The sequence below is a fragment of the Hemitrygon akajei genome, chromosome 21 (genome assembly GCF_048418815.1).
Source record: "Hemitrygon akajei chromosome 21, sHemAka1.3, whole genome shotgun sequence".
In the NCBI taxonomy this organism is placed as follows: Eukaryota; Metazoa; Chordata; class Chondrichthyes; order Myliobatiformes; family Dasyatidae; genus Hemitrygon; species Hemitrygon akajei.
In genome coordinates, this window is record NC_133144.1 from 12,015,176 (window position 1) to 12,033,044 (window position 17,869).

The window sequence follows — 17,869 nt, forward strand, 5'->3', positions numbered from 1 at the left end:
CCTTTGCTTCATATTTAGGGTCCATGCGAGTGCATACGGAGGGAAACTGGTTATAAGCAGACGCCCTTAAGGACTTCTTGATGGGGGATGGATAAAGGTGGTCAGGGCCAGGGAATTGAAATTTGTTGGTGTGATAGAGAGCATACGAAGTGTCACAAATGTAGGCGGGATTGTACTGGACCAAGGAGGACAAAACTGAGTCACAATATGCAAACATAAACTCAGTAGGGCAGGAACAGGCAGAAATGATGAGCCTACCTGGGCAGTTAGGTTTGTGGATTTTGTAAAGGAGGTAGAAACGGACAGGACGGGGTTGGGGAACCATTAAGTTGACGCTGTAGATGGGAGGTCTCCAGATGTGATGAAATTGGTGATAGTGTGGGAGGAAATGCTTCTCAATGGGGTCTCAGATAAAGGGATAAAGAGTTGTCTTCAATTCCTGTTCGTACTGAGAGAGCTCCTCTCTACTGGGCATAAACTGTTTGTCAGTCGGATGCCATGAAGCCAGGTTTGCCCCATACCAGAGCCATGAGCACAGTCAATGCTGACATTCCAGTCTAGATTACTGCACCTCGGAGTATTGATATGTTAAATCAGGACCACAAGAATCTCCTTTAATACACTAGTCAGATCCTCAAACTTGTTTTACTTCAATTCAAATTAATGGCATTGATCCTGTATTTCCTGATTTATTTGCCTAAAATCTATTGGCCTTGTCTTGGACATTTTAATTGACTCAGCATCCATAACTCTTTGGAAGAGCTGAATTCAGATTTCCAGTAAACCTGTGTCAGTACATTCTTATAAAAGGCCTAGGTCAATTCGTCAGAATTCTGAATTCCTATTCTGGGTTTTCTCACCAGCAGGATCATTTTATCTATTAAATCCCCTCATCATTTTACCTTTTGTTAGATTGCCCTCAATCCTGTTAATCTAAGGGAATACAAACATTTACATATAGTTTTTTTGTCTCAGAATAGCAATAATCCATCTGATATAACCAATATTTATTTCTACATCTGGCAGCCCATTCACTGCAATTTACGGGACTTTTCTTGCAAATTGGTTTAAAGTCAAATCTCAAGTTGCCTTATTGCTAAAATGAGGAGCACCTGTGAAATAACGTGAAGCTATTCAAGTGCCAGAGCAAGCTGAATGATGTTGGAACTTATCACAGCTTCAGTTCGCCCTTCAAACTTGGCCAGATTATCCTTTACTGGAGCTGTGGTGAAATAATTCATTCTTAGAATTATGAATGTGCCAAGGAACTAAAAAGTACACCGTAGGGCTATGTGAACTGTACTACATCAGACTGTGTGCTCTATGCTATTAGAAAAAGGGATATGGCCCGAACACAGGGAATCAAGACTGAGCACCGAATTTGGCACGGACTAGTTGGAATAAAAGGCCTGTACTGCTGCAAAGCTCTATGACCCTATCACTCTAAACATAAGCAATAATTTGCTGGATAGTGTAGAATAGTATTCCAAGTGCTCTCCATCTATTGTATAACAAATTTTCAAGTTTATTAGTTACTATCTGATACTTGTCAAACACCAGATACAAATCTTAATAATATTCTGCATTCCGTTAGCTGGCTGATTTAATTAAGCCTTTTATTTTTTTCACCAAAATGTTTTTTAAATTCTCACCTTTCTTCTCAGCTCATTTATTTACCACTTAATTCTGTTGATTATCATAGCCAAACATAGGTTGGCCATCATGTCCTTTGCTAATCCCATTTTATGGCACACTCCTTATAGCCAGCCTTCTGCGCCACTCTGTTTCAAGTGCTAACTGAAACTTTAGTGCAAGGATACACAATTCAGAAGAATACCTATGTAGACACGAGGGGAGCCTTTCTCACAATTATGACTTTGAGGTTCTGTCAATAGTTCTCAACATCCACTGTTAAACACATTCTATATTGTAGCTGAAAGATACAAGATCACCTCCTCCAGACACTTTTGCATCAACTGCTTTAACATACCAGGTTGATTAAAGTTTAGGTACACCATTCTAATCATGTACACTTAGTAATAGTAAACTACATAGAATCACAAAGTCAAAGAGCACAGAACAACATAGGAACAGACCCTTCAGTCCCATTCATTCAAACGGAAAAGGTGCCTACCCAATTTGCCTATGTTTGGCCAATATCCCTCTAAACCTTTCCTATCCACGTACATATCCAAATGTCTTTTAAATGCTGTTATTGCTTTTTCTTTCAGCTGGTTCCATATACATAACTCACTCTGCATGAAGGTCAGCTTTAAAACTATCCCTGACACCCTAAACTTTCACTCTCTAGATTCTCTGGGGGGAAAACATTGTCCATTATTTTTATCTATGCCTCTCATAGGTTTATACACCTCTATAGTGACCCATATTCCAAGGTATAAAGTCCTAGACTCCCCACCCTCTCCCTGTGGGCAAGTTCTCAAGTTTAGCAACACTCTTCTTAGTCTAATGATGTGTTTCCTATAACAACATGCTCTAAGTGCAGCCTCACCAATGACTTGTACAACTGATGTACAATTACATACAGACCAAAATCATCCAGTATGTAAATTATCAGGATAAAAAACTAGGCTGATAGGTTTACAAAATGCAAAGACTTTGTGCATATTTAAGTCTTATGTATCCTTTCACCCAATATAAGGTCCAAGTCATGGCATTGCAGAAAAAAGAAACTGGTTAATTAATAAAAAAAGGACTACATCAGCTACCAAGTATATTTCCTGTAAGTGAATAACACAGTTATACACACAGCTTCAGTTCACTATTACAAGAATGAGATGTATGTCATTTGTTTTCAAGGTTATTACTGAGACTACAGATAGGATTCTCATTTGGTAGAATTCCTACTTCTGGAATGGCTGGTTTTAGATACAAGGGCACCATTAAGGGTTTACATCCAAGGAGAGCTAACTCCATTGGGTGCCCTCTTGCAACTGCATAAATTCAAGACAACAGGCAAATTGGAAGCTCCTTTCCTAATTAAGTCACAGGAGAATGTCACATGTCAGTTAAATTTGCTCTGTCATAAAAGCAAAGTAAAATATAGACTAGAATTGTACATTATTTCTACATATCAGTTTCTGTTTGATGCATATGCTGAATATCTGTGTGTAGGTCTTTACCAATATAATTATCTCCAGCTCAAAATGAAGATAATAATCTTCAAAGAAAATCACAAATCTTCACTGTTTAAGATGTGGTTTAATGAGAATAGTGGGACCAAAATTAACATCTGTTTCAGATTTTTGAGGATCAACTCTTTCTTTGCACTTGTTTGAATGAAAGCCTAAAACGCTAAGTTTTATTATACTATTACATAGCAGAAAAACACTACTAGTGCCAAAATATTATCAGTAATGGTATTGAAATGCTGTATTTGCTGAGACAGTCATCCATCCAGCATGATTTTTGACTATAACTGGGCTAGTTCAAATAATAACAAATCTGTTCCTATGACATGTTCCAGACAGCTGACATTCTAAAATTTTGTTCATCTTTAAAGGGGACATTATAATGGATTTTTACTATTTTATAAAGGGTGTAGAGTTTACAATGTATTTCCAAAGATAAACAGCAGATAAACTGGTTGCGCATAAAAACCACAAAATAAATACTCCGATAGCGGTCAGCTAATTAGAGGGTTGTTTAAATATGTATCAAGCTCAAAGGAAACTGAGGGTACATATGGGTACACTTAACACCACATCTTGTTGAGGTCTTCGGATGCTTTGGCGGGAGAAGTGGTTAGAGTGGCGGGAGACCCGCTTAGACAGGCAGGGTTGGCGTAGTCTCTGGACTTCTTCTCCACCTGGTTGAGCAGACTTTTGTAGCCGGCCAGCTCCTGCTCCAGCGCATTCTTCACCGTCAGCAGGGCCTGGAAGTCGGCCGTGTGCGCCTCGATCTTCTTCTCCAGCGCCTTGTTATACTCCCGGATCCGGCCGATCTCCCGCTCCTTCTCCTGCAGGTGGTTTTTGTGCATCTCGTCCCGCAGCCGCAGGTCGGTAACGGCGTTGCGGAAGCACTCGGTCTCCTTCCTGACCTTCTGCAGCGGCACGCTGTTCTCCTCGAACCGGTGCCGGTAACGGGCCAGCTCCTCTCTGTTGCGCCGGGCGGCCTGCTCGTACTCCTGGCGCATGTTGCGCAGCCCCTGCTCCAGGTCGAGCGCCGTGCACTCCGCCTGCTCCACGTTCTGCAGGTTGTCCAGCTTCTGCTGCCAGTAGATGCGCTCCTGGTCGCGGACCAGCCTCAGCTGCGCCAGCTGCGCCTCCAGCAGCTTGAACTGGCACTGGAGCTTGTCCAGGCCGCTGCCCGAGTCCTCGTACTTCTTCTTCAGGTCTTGGAAGTCGCGGTCGAACTCGCGCTTGAGCTGGCACTCCTTCTCCAGCCGCGCCTTCAGCTTGTCCTTCTCCAGCTTCAGCAACACCAGCTCGTTCTGCGCCTCGTCCACCCGCGCCTGGAAGTCCTGGTACTCCTTCTGGTAGGCCTTCTCCGCCGCGTTGAACTCCTCCCTCTCCAGCTTCTTCACCTCGGCCAGCAGCTCCTTGTTCTTGCGCTGCAGGTTCAGCACCGTGTTGTTGATGTACTTGGCGAAGCGCTCGTTCAGATCCTTGATCTGGTCCTTGCCCTCCTGCATGCCGTCTTGCAGCTCCTTGCCGCTCGTTTCGCTCGCCACGACCTCCATCTGCCGCTCCTGGCACGCCGAGGATGCGGTGGCCGAGCTGGGCGACGAGGTCCTGGAGCCCGAGAACATGCTGCCGCCGTCTTCCTGCCTCTCCGGCCGTCTGCGCTCCGCTCGCTCGACAACCGCCCTCCAACCGACAGCCCCGCGTTGCCGGGGCAACCCCTCCGCATTCAAACACGCGACACTGACCAACCGCCGTCAGGGCCGTTAGCGCATGGCCGGACCGGACAACCCGGTAGCTCCGTCCCAACCCTCCATCACCCGTGGAGTGTTCATCACAGACACCTTAGAACAGATCCACAGAATCCATAGAAAGATCCCTGAAGTGGAGCACAAGTAGATTGACTGCGGCACACAATGCTACAGTTATTCAAACATTAGAGCACATTTGTGTGCCATTCTGATCGCCACAGAATGTAATTAAGCTACACATACAAAGTACTAGAGGAACCCAGCCAGTCAGGCAACATTTATGTGGAGGTAGAGAAACAGTGGACGCTTCAGTCTTGATGAAGGGTCTCAGCCTGGAACTTCAACTGGTTAGCCCCTCTATAGATGATACCTGTCCTGCTGAGTTCCTCCACACTTTGAAAAGAAAGTCCTGCCCAGTTATCATCAGTAGCACCAGAGGTCCCAACAAACTAGACCACCGCTATACTAAGATAAGGAATGTCTACAGTTCCTTACCCAGACCACATTTTGGAACAATTGATCACCTCCCACCTAAGGACAGGCAGAGGCTATAAAGAAGGGCTCTAGAGATTAGGACAACTGAAAGGTGGTCACAGGAGGCAGAGGAGTGATTATGAGATTGCTCTGAGTCAGTGGACTAGGCTGTGTTCAAGCACTCATGGAGTCATAAAGAGTACAGCACAGAAACAGGCCCTTCAGCCCATCTAGCCCATGCTGAAACCATTTAAACTACTCCCATTGACCTGCACCTGCCCTGAATACCTTTACCATCCATGTACCTATACAAACTTCTCTTAAATGTTGAAATCAAGTTCACATGCACCACTTATGCTGGCAGCTTATTTCACACACTCACTACCCTCTGAGTGAAGAAGTTTCCCCTCATTTCCCCTTAACTCAGTACATCTGGTTGTAGTCACACCCAACCCCAGTGGAAAAAGCCTGCTTGCATTTACCCTATCTATACCCCTCATAATTTTGTACACCTCCATCAAATCTCTCAATCTTTTTACGTTCTAAGGAATACAGTCCAAAACAATTCAATCTTTCCTTACGGCTCAGGTCCACCAGACTCAGCAACATCCTTGTAAATTTTCTCTGCACTCTTTCAACCTTGTTTACATCTTTCCTGACCAAAACTGCACACAATACTCCAAAGTAGGCCTCACCAATATCTTATACAACTTCAATATCCCATCTCCTGTACACAATACATCGCTTTATGAATCATCCTTGGAATATCCTGCCTCCATGGGGATGATCACCCTCCCCGCCTGACTGTGACTGCAGGTCAGGATAGGAGACAGCTAGACTGTATCAGCCCCAGGGTACTGAAGGCCTGTGCGAGTGGCTGTCTGATATTTTGCAGCACTTTTACAATCTGAGTCTGAGTCAGGAGAAGATACTGGTGCTTTCGAAGATTTCGTACTTGGTTCCAGTACCCAAGAAGGCAACTCCATCTGGACTTAATGACTACAGACAAATTACCCTCAATTTATTGGACCCTCTACAGTTTGCCTACCAACCTGATGCGGGAGTGGATGATGCCATCATCTACCTGTTGCAGGAGCTCACTCCCACCTGGATGATGCTGGTGGCATTGTGAGAACCACATTTTTTGATTCTCTAGTGCCTTCAACACAATCTAGCCACACCTTCTGAGCGAGAAGCTGCAAATGATGGGGACAGATAAATCTACTTTCTTCTGGATTACTGACTTTTTGCATCACCAGCACATAAAGCAACAAAGACAATAGACTTGAGTGGAAAACTTGTGGAGAAGAGGAGGTCACTAAACAAACTGCTATCCATTAGGCACAGTCTGGCACAACCTCTCCATGACCGACTGAGTAAGCAGCTGAACACCCTTTCGAACAGACTCATTCAGCTCCGCTGTCACAAGGATCGTTACAGAAAATCTGTCTGACCAAATGCAACAAGTATATACAACAATTCATCTCTGTGTGAAACATAGAACATAGAAAGATAAAAAACCAACAGCACAATACAGGCCCTTTGGCCCACAAAGTTGTCCCTACCTATACTACTACCTAAATTACTAGGCTTACCTATAGCCCTCTATTTCACTAAGCTCCATGTACCTATCTAAAAGTCTCTTAAAAGACCCTATTGTATCCACCTTCACCACCGTTGCCGGCAGCCCATTCCACACACTCACCACTCTCTTGAGTAAAACACTTACCCCTGACATCTCCTCTGTACCTACTCCCCAGCACCTTAAGCCTGTGTCCTCTTGTGGCAACCATTTCAGCCCTGGGTAAAAGCCTCTGACTATCCACATGATCAATGCCTCTCATCATCTTATACACCTCTATCAGGTCACCTCTCATCCTCCATTGCTCCAATGAGAAAAGGCAGAGTTCACTCAATCTATTCTCATAAGGCATGCTCCCCAATCCAGGCAACATCCTTGTAAATCTCCTCTGCACTCTTTCTATGGCTTCCACATCCTTCCTGTAGCGAGGTGACCAAAACTGAGCACAGTACTCCAAGTGGGGTCTGACCAGGGTCCTATATAGCTGCAACATTACCTCTCGGCTCCTAAGTTCAATTCCACGATTGATGAAGGTCAATACACCGTATGCCTTCTTAACCACAGAGTCAACCTGCGCAGCTGTTTTTGAGTGTCCTATGGACTCAGACCCAAAGATCCCTCTGATTCTCCACACTGCCAAGAGTCTTACCATTAATACTATATTCTGCCATCATATTTGACCTACCAATATGAACTACTTCACACATATTAATTTTTTTTTTCTTTTTTAAAACCCTGAAGAGATGCAGCAGTCATGAACAGTAGAGTTGTACACATCCACATGTCCAGCCATTAAAACGCTTGCTGTAAGTGCACCTTCTGTTGGACACATGTGTAGTGACATTGGCAGAATTCGTGATGGGGTCCTCAGACCTGATCGTCCTGTGCTCCTGCCTAAAAGAGGCTCTGTGCTACCAAGTGGCTCCAACATTAGTAGCGGCCACTCCTTACACACAAATCAACCCTCCACCTAACCGCGAATCATGGAGGGGTCCGCATCGGCATTCTCACTCCACTAGTCTCGGCCGACACCGTTACCCCCCCCCCCCCACCCCCCAACTGAGTCATCATAGTGAAAAAGTCTCTTATTATTTCAAACATTATTATTACACATTGGTGAATTATTATTATGTATATTACACTGGACAACAAACATTTTGCTTCCTGAATACCTTTAGGTGTATCTTATGAATTTTGGGCTACTGATCATGAAAATCACCATGAAATTTCCCTATCACCATGTTTATTATTTCAATTCATAATTCAAGTCAATTAAAATGTTTCCTATCTTGTCCAGGCAAGCTTGGGCATGCTTAGGCGGCGTGGCTGCTGCATGGCAGGACAGGTTTTAGTAATAATTATTGGGTTCAGGACTGTTAGGATGGAATTTGCTATCACCAGGCACAAAAATTTCTATGAAGGATTTTGATATTTGAGACAGATGCTTCCCAGAATAACTGATACCGAGATTAAGGAAAGCGTTTTTGTTGGTCCACAAATCAAACAGGTCATCAATGACAGGCAATCTGAAGAATTTCTAGTGGGACCGGAGAAAATCACATGGAAGGCATTCAAGGAAGTTGTTGAAATTTTCCTCAGCATCTATAGCGCACCAAGCTACATGCAGCTGGTTGAAAGCATGCTTCAAGCATATAAAACCATGAAATGCAACATGTCACTAAAGATTCATTTTCTGCATTCCCATTTAGACTTCTTCCCTGCAAATTTTGGTGCTGTTAGTGACGAGCATGGTGAAAGGTTTCACCAGGACATTGTGGTCATGGAGAAAAGATACCAGGGCAACTGGAATCCATCAATGCTGGCGAATTATTGTTGGACACTTAAGCGAGAAGCCTCAGACACTGAGTACAAATGAAAATCATTAACAAAATATTTTTAACTTAGTCGAACTGTTGCAAAGCATCAGCACCATTATGCATTTAAACACATTATATTCAATAGAAGTTAATTTGTTGTTTCTCCAAATTCCTACATGATACAAGTAGTCTGAAATTATATTTGTGTTCATCTTCAAGCAGTCTGTCATAAACAAAAAAAAAATTCTGAGGAAGCAACACTTTTGAAAAAAATTCATTGTCCAGTGTTATTATTCTGTATTATTAGTTAAGTCTGCACACTGCTAAGTGTGTTTTTAAATGTTGCTGCTGTAATGAAAGGATTTCCCACTTAGGATCAATAAAGTACTTATTATTATGAAAGCTAATGTGCCAAAAGCTTTCTTTAAGCCCCTATCGACCTGTGATATCACTTTCAAGGAATTATGGACCTGTACTCCCAGATCCCTTTGTTCTGCCACACTCCTCAGTGCCTGACCATTCACAGTGTAAGACCTAACCCATTGGTCCCACTGAAGTGCAAAACCTTGCATTTGTCTGCATTAAATTCCATCTGCTGGTTTGCAGCCCATTTATCCAGCTGATGCAGATCCCTCTGTAAGCCATGATAGCCTTCCTCATTTCCAGTCCACATGATGACAAACAACAAACGACCCCTGTGGCACTCCACCAGTCACAGGCCTCCAGCCAGAGAGGCAACCCTCTACAACCACTCTCTGGCTTCTCCCACAAAGCTGATGTCTAATCCAGTTTACCACCTCATCTTGAATGCCAAACCACCAAACCTTCCTGACCAGCCTCCCATGCGAAACCTCATCAAACGCCTTGCTAAAGTCCATGTGGACAACATCCACCGCCTTACCTTCATCCACTTTCCTGGTAACTTCCTCAAAAAACTATAAGATTGATTAGACATGACCTTACGTACACAAAGCCATGCTGACTATCCTTAATCACTGGGAGAAGACCCTGGAGAGGTGGAAATGGGGGACAAAGAAATGATGGACAAATTTAATTAGTATTTAATGTCTTTATGTGAGTCGTCACTGTGGAAGACCCTATCACTATGTCAGAAATTTGAGAGTGTCTGGGACAAAAGTGAGTGTAGTTGCTAATAAATAAATAATAATAATGACAACTTTATTCATGGTGCGCTTTTCATACAGATGATGTAATTCAAATGCTTTACAATGGGATACAAGTACAAATATGAAAATAAAATTAAAATAAAAATAAACGTGAGAATAAAAAACAAAAAGCAAGGTGAAATAAATAGGTTTTGAGCTGGTGTTTAAAAGTGTCAACAGAGTCTGTATCTCTTATAGTTTTAGATACTGAGTACCTAAAGGTCGTTCAAAAAAGCTGACCTCCCAATTACCTTTTGAGGGAGATTGTTTAAATTTAAGAAACCAGCAGAAGAAGATCTGAGAGCTCAAGCAGGATTATAAAAACAAGAACAATTCTGTGACATACTCCAAGACCGCTAAGAGCTTTAAAAACAAATAAGAGAACTTTAAAATCAATTCTAAAAGATACAGGAAGGCAATTCAGAGTAGGTAGTATTGGAGTGATATATCCCCTCAGTTTGGTCTTGGTTAAAAGTCTCGCAGCAGCATTCTAATTGAGTTGAAGTTTGTCAATAGATTGCTTTGGAATTACAGTAAAAAGTGCGTAGCAGTTATCTATTCAATATAAAGGATGTGAATTAGTTTTTCAGCATCATTGTGACAAAAACAAATGTACCTTTGCAATATTTCTTAAGTGTAGAAATGCTGCTCTGGTTACGCTCTTTATGTACAAATATAAATACTTTATCACCAAACAATTGATACTAGAGCGTACAATCATCACAGTGATATTTGTTTCTGCGCTTCGCGCTCCCTGAAGTACAAATCAAAGTAAATATAATAAAAATTTAAATTATAAATCATAATTAGAAAATAGAAAAGGGAAAGTAAGGTAGTGCAAGTCAGGTCCAGATATTTGGAAGGTACGGCCCAGATCCCGGTCAGGATCTGTTCAGCAGTCTTATCACAGTTGGAAAGAAGCTGTTCCCAAATCTGGCTGTACGTATCTTCATGCTCCTGAAACTTCTCCCGGAGGGAAGTGGGACAAAAAGTGTGTTGGCTGGGTGGGACTCATCCTTGATTATCCTGGCAACACTGCTCTGACAGCGTGTGGTGTAAAGTGAGTCCAAGGATGGAAGATTGGTTTGTGTGATGTGCTGGGCTAGGTTCATGATCTTATGCAGAATGTAAATGTGGGATTTAAAATTCAAATCTGAATCAAGCATAACACCCAGGCTTGTTACTTTGTATTTTACAAGGAAAACCAAGTTCCCAAGTTTATCAAAAAGTTTTTTTTTGTTTTTGGGACCAACCAGGAGTATTTCAGTTTTATTTTCCTTTAGTTTTAGGAAATTATTACTCATCCATTTGTAAGTTTATCCCATAACAATGGGGCTGCGTGTGTGCAGGTGGGGGAGTTGGGGGGGGGCTTTGGGATTCTAACATTTTAACTGTCGTTCATTCTTTGGCACACTCTGTTTTCATGGATTCTGCGAAGAAACAGAATCTCAGGATGTACACTGCATACATTTCTCTGACAGTAAATGTACCTATTGTAGAGCATCACAATATACAATTGTGTGTCATCTGCATAGCTGAAAATTGTTTGTACTCCCTAATGGTGTCTCCTAAGGGGAGCAGGGATAAGAAGAAGAGTAGGGGACCAAGGCAGCATCCCTGAGCCTCACAATAATGTATGTTGTATCTCTTAGAAAACTGGTCTCCAAGAAAGATGAGAAAAATTCCTACGGTATATGAATGAAGCTAATTAAGGGTACCACCAGAAATGCCAACCCAGTTCTCAAGTTGATCTAAGAGAATATTGTGGTCAATTGTGTCAACTTAAAGCTAGAAAAATTATAACTGAGACTCTTCTGGCATCAGTGCTGAGCCTAAATCCACTGACAAATTCATTAAGTGCCACATCCATGCTGCAGTGTGCTCTAAAACCAAACTGAAACTCTCTAGAATATTGTTCTCATTCAGAAAGTTGTGAAATTGGTTGAAAATTACTTTCTCAAGAACCTTGCCCAGGAAGGGAAGATTCATAGTTAGCTAGTACCTCACTATCAAGGTTTGGCTTTTTAAGTAGGACTTTGACAGCTGTAGTTTTGAAGGAATCTTCTATTAATAAGGAGCAGGTGCTTGGGAAGCTGGAAGGTCTGAAGGTAGACAAGTTACCTGGACCAGATGGATAACACCCTACAGTTCTGAAAGATGTAGCTAATGACATTGTGAAAGCATTATTAATGAAGTTTCAAGAATAAATAAGACCATAACACATAGCAGAATTAGCCATTTGACCCATTGAGTCTGCTCCATCATTCAATCATAGCTGATCCTTTTTTCTCCTCCTCAGCCCCACTCCCTGGCCTTCTCCACGTAACCTTTTGATGCCGTGTCCAATCAAGAACCTATGAAACTCTGACTTAAATACAACCACTGTCCTGGCCTCCACAGCTGCCTGTGCTAATAAATTCCACAAATTCACCACTCCCTGGCTAAAGAAGTTTCTCTGCATCCATTTTAAATGGACACCCCTCTATCCTGAGGCTGTGCCCTCTTGTCCTAGACTCCCCCACCGTGGGAAACATCCTTTCCACATCTACTCTGTCTGGGCCTTTAAACATTTGAAAGGTTTCAATGAGATCAGCCCCCCACCCCATCCTTCTAGATTCCAGCGAGTACAGACCCGGAGCCATCAAATGTTCCTCGTATGATAACCCTTTCATTCCTGGAATCATCCTTGTGAACCTCCTCTGAATCCTCTCCAATGCCATCACATCTTTTCTTAGATGAGGAGACCAAAACTGTTCACAATATTCAAGGTGAGGCCACTTCAGTGCTTTATAAAGCCTCAGTTCCCTGCATTTGTATCCTAGACCTCTTAAAATGAATGCTAACATTGTATTTGCTTTCCTCACCTCCAACTCAACCTGCAAGCTTTCCTTTAGGGTGTTCTACGCAAAGACTCCCAAGTCCCTTTGCATTTCAGAGGTTTGCATTTTCTCCCCGTTTAGAAAATAGTCTGCACATTTATTTCTACTACCAAAGTGCATGACTATGCATTTTTCAACATTGTACTTCACTTCCACTCTCTTGCCCATTTGCCTAATCTGTCCAAGCCTTCTGCAGCCTACCTACGTATTTACTTACCAGTACCTGCCCCTCCACCAATCTTTCTATCATCTACAAACTTGGCAACAAAGCCATCTATTCCATCATCTAAATCATTGATATAAGCATAAAAAGAAGTGGTAGTCACTGGCAGCCAACCAGAAAAGGATCCTTTTATTCCCACTCACTGCCTCCTACCAATCAGCCAACGCTCTAAACACGTTAGTAACTTTTCCTGTAGTTTCATAGGCTCTTATCTTGGTAAGCAGCCTCATGTGTGGCACCTTGTCCAAGGTCTTCTGAATGTCCAAATAAACAACATCCACTGCATCCCCTTTATCCTACGCATAATCTCAAATAGATTTTGGAATGGTCAGAATAAGAATCAGAATCATGAAATTTGTTGTTCAGTAGCAGCAGAACATTGCAAAAATAGTAATAAAAACTGTTTATCACAGTACATACATATAAAAAATAAATGAAGTAAGTAATGCAGAAAGAGTGGAAAACAAATACTGAGGTAGTGTTCATGGGTTCAATGTTGATTCAGAAATCTGATGGCAGAGGGGAAGAAGCTGTTCCTGAATCACTGAGTGTGTGCCTTCAGGCTTCTGTATTTCCTTCCTGACAATAACTGTATGAAGAGGACATGTCCTGGGTTATGGGGGTCTTTAATGATGGATGCCTCCATTCTGAGGCACCAACCTTGAAGATGTCTTGGATACTATGGAGGCTAGTAGCCAAGATAGAGCTGACTAATTTTACAACTTTCTGTGGCTTCTTTTGATCCTGTTTCTTTGTGATCAGGCTCCCTGGAAGCTCCAGGTTACTACTGCAGTGCTCTAAGCAACACACACAAAATGCTGGAGGAACTCAGCAGGCCTGGCAGCATCTATGGAAAAGTGTACAGTCAATGTTTTGGGCTGAGACCCTTAAGAAGTGGTTTGCAATGTGTTTTTTTAACTTTTTCTAGCACAGGGGAGATCACGTTGTTAAAACCAAATGCAGCAAGAACACTGGTTTGGAAGAAATGCAAGTGAATTAGTGCTTTGCCTGGAAAAACTGTTTAGGTCTCTGGATAGTGGGAATGGGGTACAGGTGCTGCAGCTTCTGCAGTTGTATGCAATAAGGGGAGCAGTTGGTTGAAACAGAACAATGAATCAGGGAATTGCGGAGGGAACTATCCCTTTTAAGTACTGAAAGTAGAGCAGAAGTTGTATCTGTGCTGGAATTTTGCTGTATGTGGCTGATGATGGGGAAAGTTAACAAGGTGAAGGTGAGAACAAGTGAACTCCATCCTTGATCTGTCCCTGGGGTGAAAGCACAAATGTAGAAAATAAGTAATATGTTAATAAGGGCTTTGTTAATGATGGTAGAAGTTCAGGAAGAAGGAACTGAATTGACATTTTTTACATCCTTCACATACATGAGGAGTAAATATATTTACGTTGTCTCCGTCTGAATGTGCAATGTGCAATTTATAGTAATTTGTAATAAATAGTATGTACAACAGGACAGCCAATATAGTATAGAATACAATTGTATCAGCGTGAACTAATCAGTCTGATGGCCTGGTGGAAGAAGCTGTTCTGGAGTCTATTGGTCCTGCTGTGGAACCGCTTCCCGGATTGTAGCAGCTGGAACAGTTTGTGATTGGGGTGACTTGGATCCCCAATGATCCTTTGGGCCCTTTTTACACACCTGTCTCTGTAAATGTGTTGACATTGTGTTGTATAATTCATGATTGGATCAAGTCTGTGACATTGACTCTCCCCAGAAACACTTTCTGCATTTTACAACTCTCATGTTCCTCTGTGGTTTCGAACTCCTATTTTCCGATCCCTATTCCAATGTCCTTATGAACTGTTGCCAGTCACCGATCAGCCAGGCGACCTTCTTTCCAGGTTAAATCCAAACACAGATGTTTCTTTTGTGCTATCCAATCCTGCCTCACAACCAGTACAACTTAAAAATTAATCTGTTTTCTTGCTGTTCCAATTCTGACCAAATGTGTGGACAGAAATTATACTTTCTCAGTCACAGACCGCTCAGATGCAACATTTCATGCTTTAATTTCAATTGTCCGCATCACCTGAGATCGATTTTCATTTGGGTTGAGAATGATTTGGGGATTTAAGAATAAGGGGTAGGCCATTTAGAACAGAGTTCAGGAAAAACTTTTTCACCCAGAGAGTTGTGGATCTATGGAATGCTTTGCCTCAGAAGGCAGTGGAGGCCAATTCTCTGGATGCTTTCAAGAAAGAGTTAGACAGAGCTCTTAAGGATAGCGGAGTCAAGGGATATGGGGAGAAGGCAGGAACGGGGTACTGATTGTGGATGATCAGCCATGATCACATTGAATGGTGGTGCTGGCTCGAAGGGCCGAAGGGCCTACTCCTGCACCTATTGTCTATTGATTTGGGGAGGAGAGGGTTGGGACAGTAGGAGATGGGGTGAGGTTTGGACAGGATGAGAGTGAGGGGACATGGAGGGAGAGAGAAAGGACATAGAGGGGTTGTGGAGGGTGGGGTGAGATGGGTGGAGGGTGAGGAGTGGAGGGGAAATGGGAGGGCTGAGGGAATTTTGAGGGTAACCCTAGGCTGGGGGGGGGGAGGGGTGAATCTCCACAGGGGGTTAGGGTGAACCTGGGGTGGGGTAGGGTTGATGGAGAGGGTTGCTGGAGCGAGCTGGGGTAATAGGGGTGGTTTGAGGGTAAGCACAGGGTGAAAGCTGTCGGGAGTGGAAGGAACACACACAAAATGCTCAGTCCTGCCGAAGGGTTTCGGTCCTGTACGTCGACTGTACTTCTTTTCCGTAGATGCTGCCTGGTCTGCTGAGTCCCTCCAGCATTGTGTGTGTGTTGCTGGGACTTCCAGCATCTGCAGATTTCTCTGGTTTGGGGAATGCAAGGACCGGCGAGCTCACCTTGATCCTCTGCAGCAAGTCCCGGCCCACCTCCCGGGCCGCCTCCAGGCTCCCGGCCGACGGTCCCCGCTGCTCTTCCTCCTCGGACAGGCATTCCGATTGCAGGGCCAGATCGCGAGTGAAAGCGATGCCGAGCCCGATCCCGAGCCCTACCCCCGCAACCAGGGCCAGGCTCCGGCAGCGGGCCGGGCCCGAGCCCGCGGCCCACTTGGGCCGAGACCAGTAGCTGCTCTGCCGGTGTAGCTTCAGCAGCGAGAGCCGGTGCGGGCGCCAGGCAACCACACTGGAGGCGCCACACCGGTCCAGGGTTCGCCAGAGATGGCTCGAATAGCTGGACATTCCCCGGCAGAGCGGGAGGGAGGAGGCCTGGGCCCTAATGGCAAAAGAAAGGGGGAGGAGGGATGCAAATACGGCTGCGATGGGTAGGAAGGGGTGGGTGGTGGAGAGAGAGATGAGTCGAAAGAGGGGCAAAGAGGAAGGAGCAAGGAGGGGGGGAGGGGGAAGGGGAGGCGGAGGGAGGAGGAGGGAGAGGGGGAGGGGAAGGGGAGGGAGGAGGAGGGAGAGGGGAGAGGGGGAGGGGGAGGAGGAGGGAGAAGGGAGGGGAGAGGGAGGGAGGAGGGGAGGGGAAGGGAGAGGGAGGAGGGGAGGGGGGAAAGGAGGGGGGAGAAGAGGGGGAGTAGTCATCCTGAAAGAGTTCAGATGACTTCAACACTGTACTGATTCCATAACCTGCAGATTCACTTTCAGGGACTCTTGCAACTCATGTTCTCAGTATTATTTATTTATTGCTTGTTTGTTTGTCTATTTGTGCATTCATTTATTTGCACAGTTTGCTTTCTTTTGCACATTATTTGTTTGTCAATATTTTTGTGTAGATTTTGTGGATTCTGTTGTGTTTCTCTGTTCTACTGTGAATGTATGCTGGAAAACAAATCTCGGTAGTGTACGGTGGCATTCAGTATATATCATTTGATCATAAATATTCCTTTAACTTTGAAAGGGAAGTGTAGGGAGTTGGGTGATACGGGAAGTAGAGAGTGAGGGTAGGGGGTGAGGTAGGGAATGAGGAAATGTAAGAGAAATACGTTGGTCAGGTAAGAGCTGAGAGACAGGGAGGTGCAAATTGGGGGAAAGGAGGTGTGAAGATAGGAGAGAAGTGTATAGGTGATCGCCAGATGGAGTGTGTGGGAAATGGGTAAGAAACAAGGAGATGGGGTATTTGTAGGAGGAAATGATTACATCATGGGGTGGAAAGAAAAGGGACAGGGAACCATTTATTGAAAGCTGGAAATTGAAGTGTTCATGTCATTGAGGTGTAGACTGCCCAGACGGAATATGAAGTGCTGTTCCTTTAGTTTGGTTCAGCATCACCCTGGCAGAGGAGGAGGAGGTCGTAGCTAGTGGGTGTGAGAATGGAGAACAGAATTAAAATGTCTGGCAACTGGGATCTCCAAAAGGGCCGTGGTGGATGGAGTGCAGGTGTACCACACAAGTTGCCCAGTCTCACTGACGAGAAGGAGGCTGCATGCAACAAAAAAGTTCAGAGGAGTTTGCAGTGAATGTCTATCTCACCTGAAAGGGCTTTAAGACCTTGGATAGTGGTGAAGGAGGAGTTGTAGTGGCAGATGTTAATCTCCTATGGTTACAGAGGGAGGTGCTTGGGGATGGGGAGGAGACCCCCGTACAAAAAATAAGGTGATATTCATGGATCATTCAGCTATCTGATGGTGGAGGGGAAGACGCTAATGGGAAGACGTTGAGTGTGGGTCTTCAGGCCCCTGTACCTCCTCCCCTATGGTAGTACTGAGAAGAGGACATGTCCCGGAAGGTGGGGGTCTGTAATGATGGTGCTGCCTTCTTGAGACACCGGGTTTTTGAAGATGTCCACAATAGTGCTGCCTGAGTCTTTAACTCTGCAGATTCTGATGGAGTCTATAGCCCTCAGCTGCTGCTT

At 44.1% G+C, this 17,869-nt stretch overlaps 2 protein-coding genes across 2 annotated transcripts in view; both read right to left on the minus strand.

The window, feature by feature from the left end:
* lactb (lactamase, beta) overlaps nucleotides 1-16,403 on the minus strand; it is a 49,719-nt gene extending 33,316 nt beyond the window's left edge. The window contains exon 1 of the mRNA XM_073024813.1: nucleotides 15,916-16,403. Coding sequence (XP_072880914.1) covers nucleotides 15,916-16,254 — 339 coding nt within the window. The 5' untranslated portion in view covers nucleotides 16,255-16,403. The remainder of the gene's footprint in view (nucleotides 1-15,915) is intronic.
* LOC140714085 (desmin-like) lies at nucleotides 3,203-5,627 on the minus strand. The gene has a single exon (XM_073024812.1). The coding sequence runs from the start codon at nucleotides 4,769-4,771 to the stop codon at nucleotides 3,716-3,718; it is 1,056 nt and encodes a 351-aa protein (XP_072880913.1). The 5' UTR covers nucleotides 4,772-5,627; the 3' UTR covers nucleotides 3,203-3,715.
* Nucleotides 16,404-17,869: the final 1,466 nt, after the last annotated feature.

Coding starts and splice junctions, on each gene's coding strand:
- LOC140714085 (XM_073024812.1), bottom strand. CDS start 4,771: ATGTTCTCGGGCTCCAGGACCTCGTCGCCCAGCTCGGCCACCGCATCC.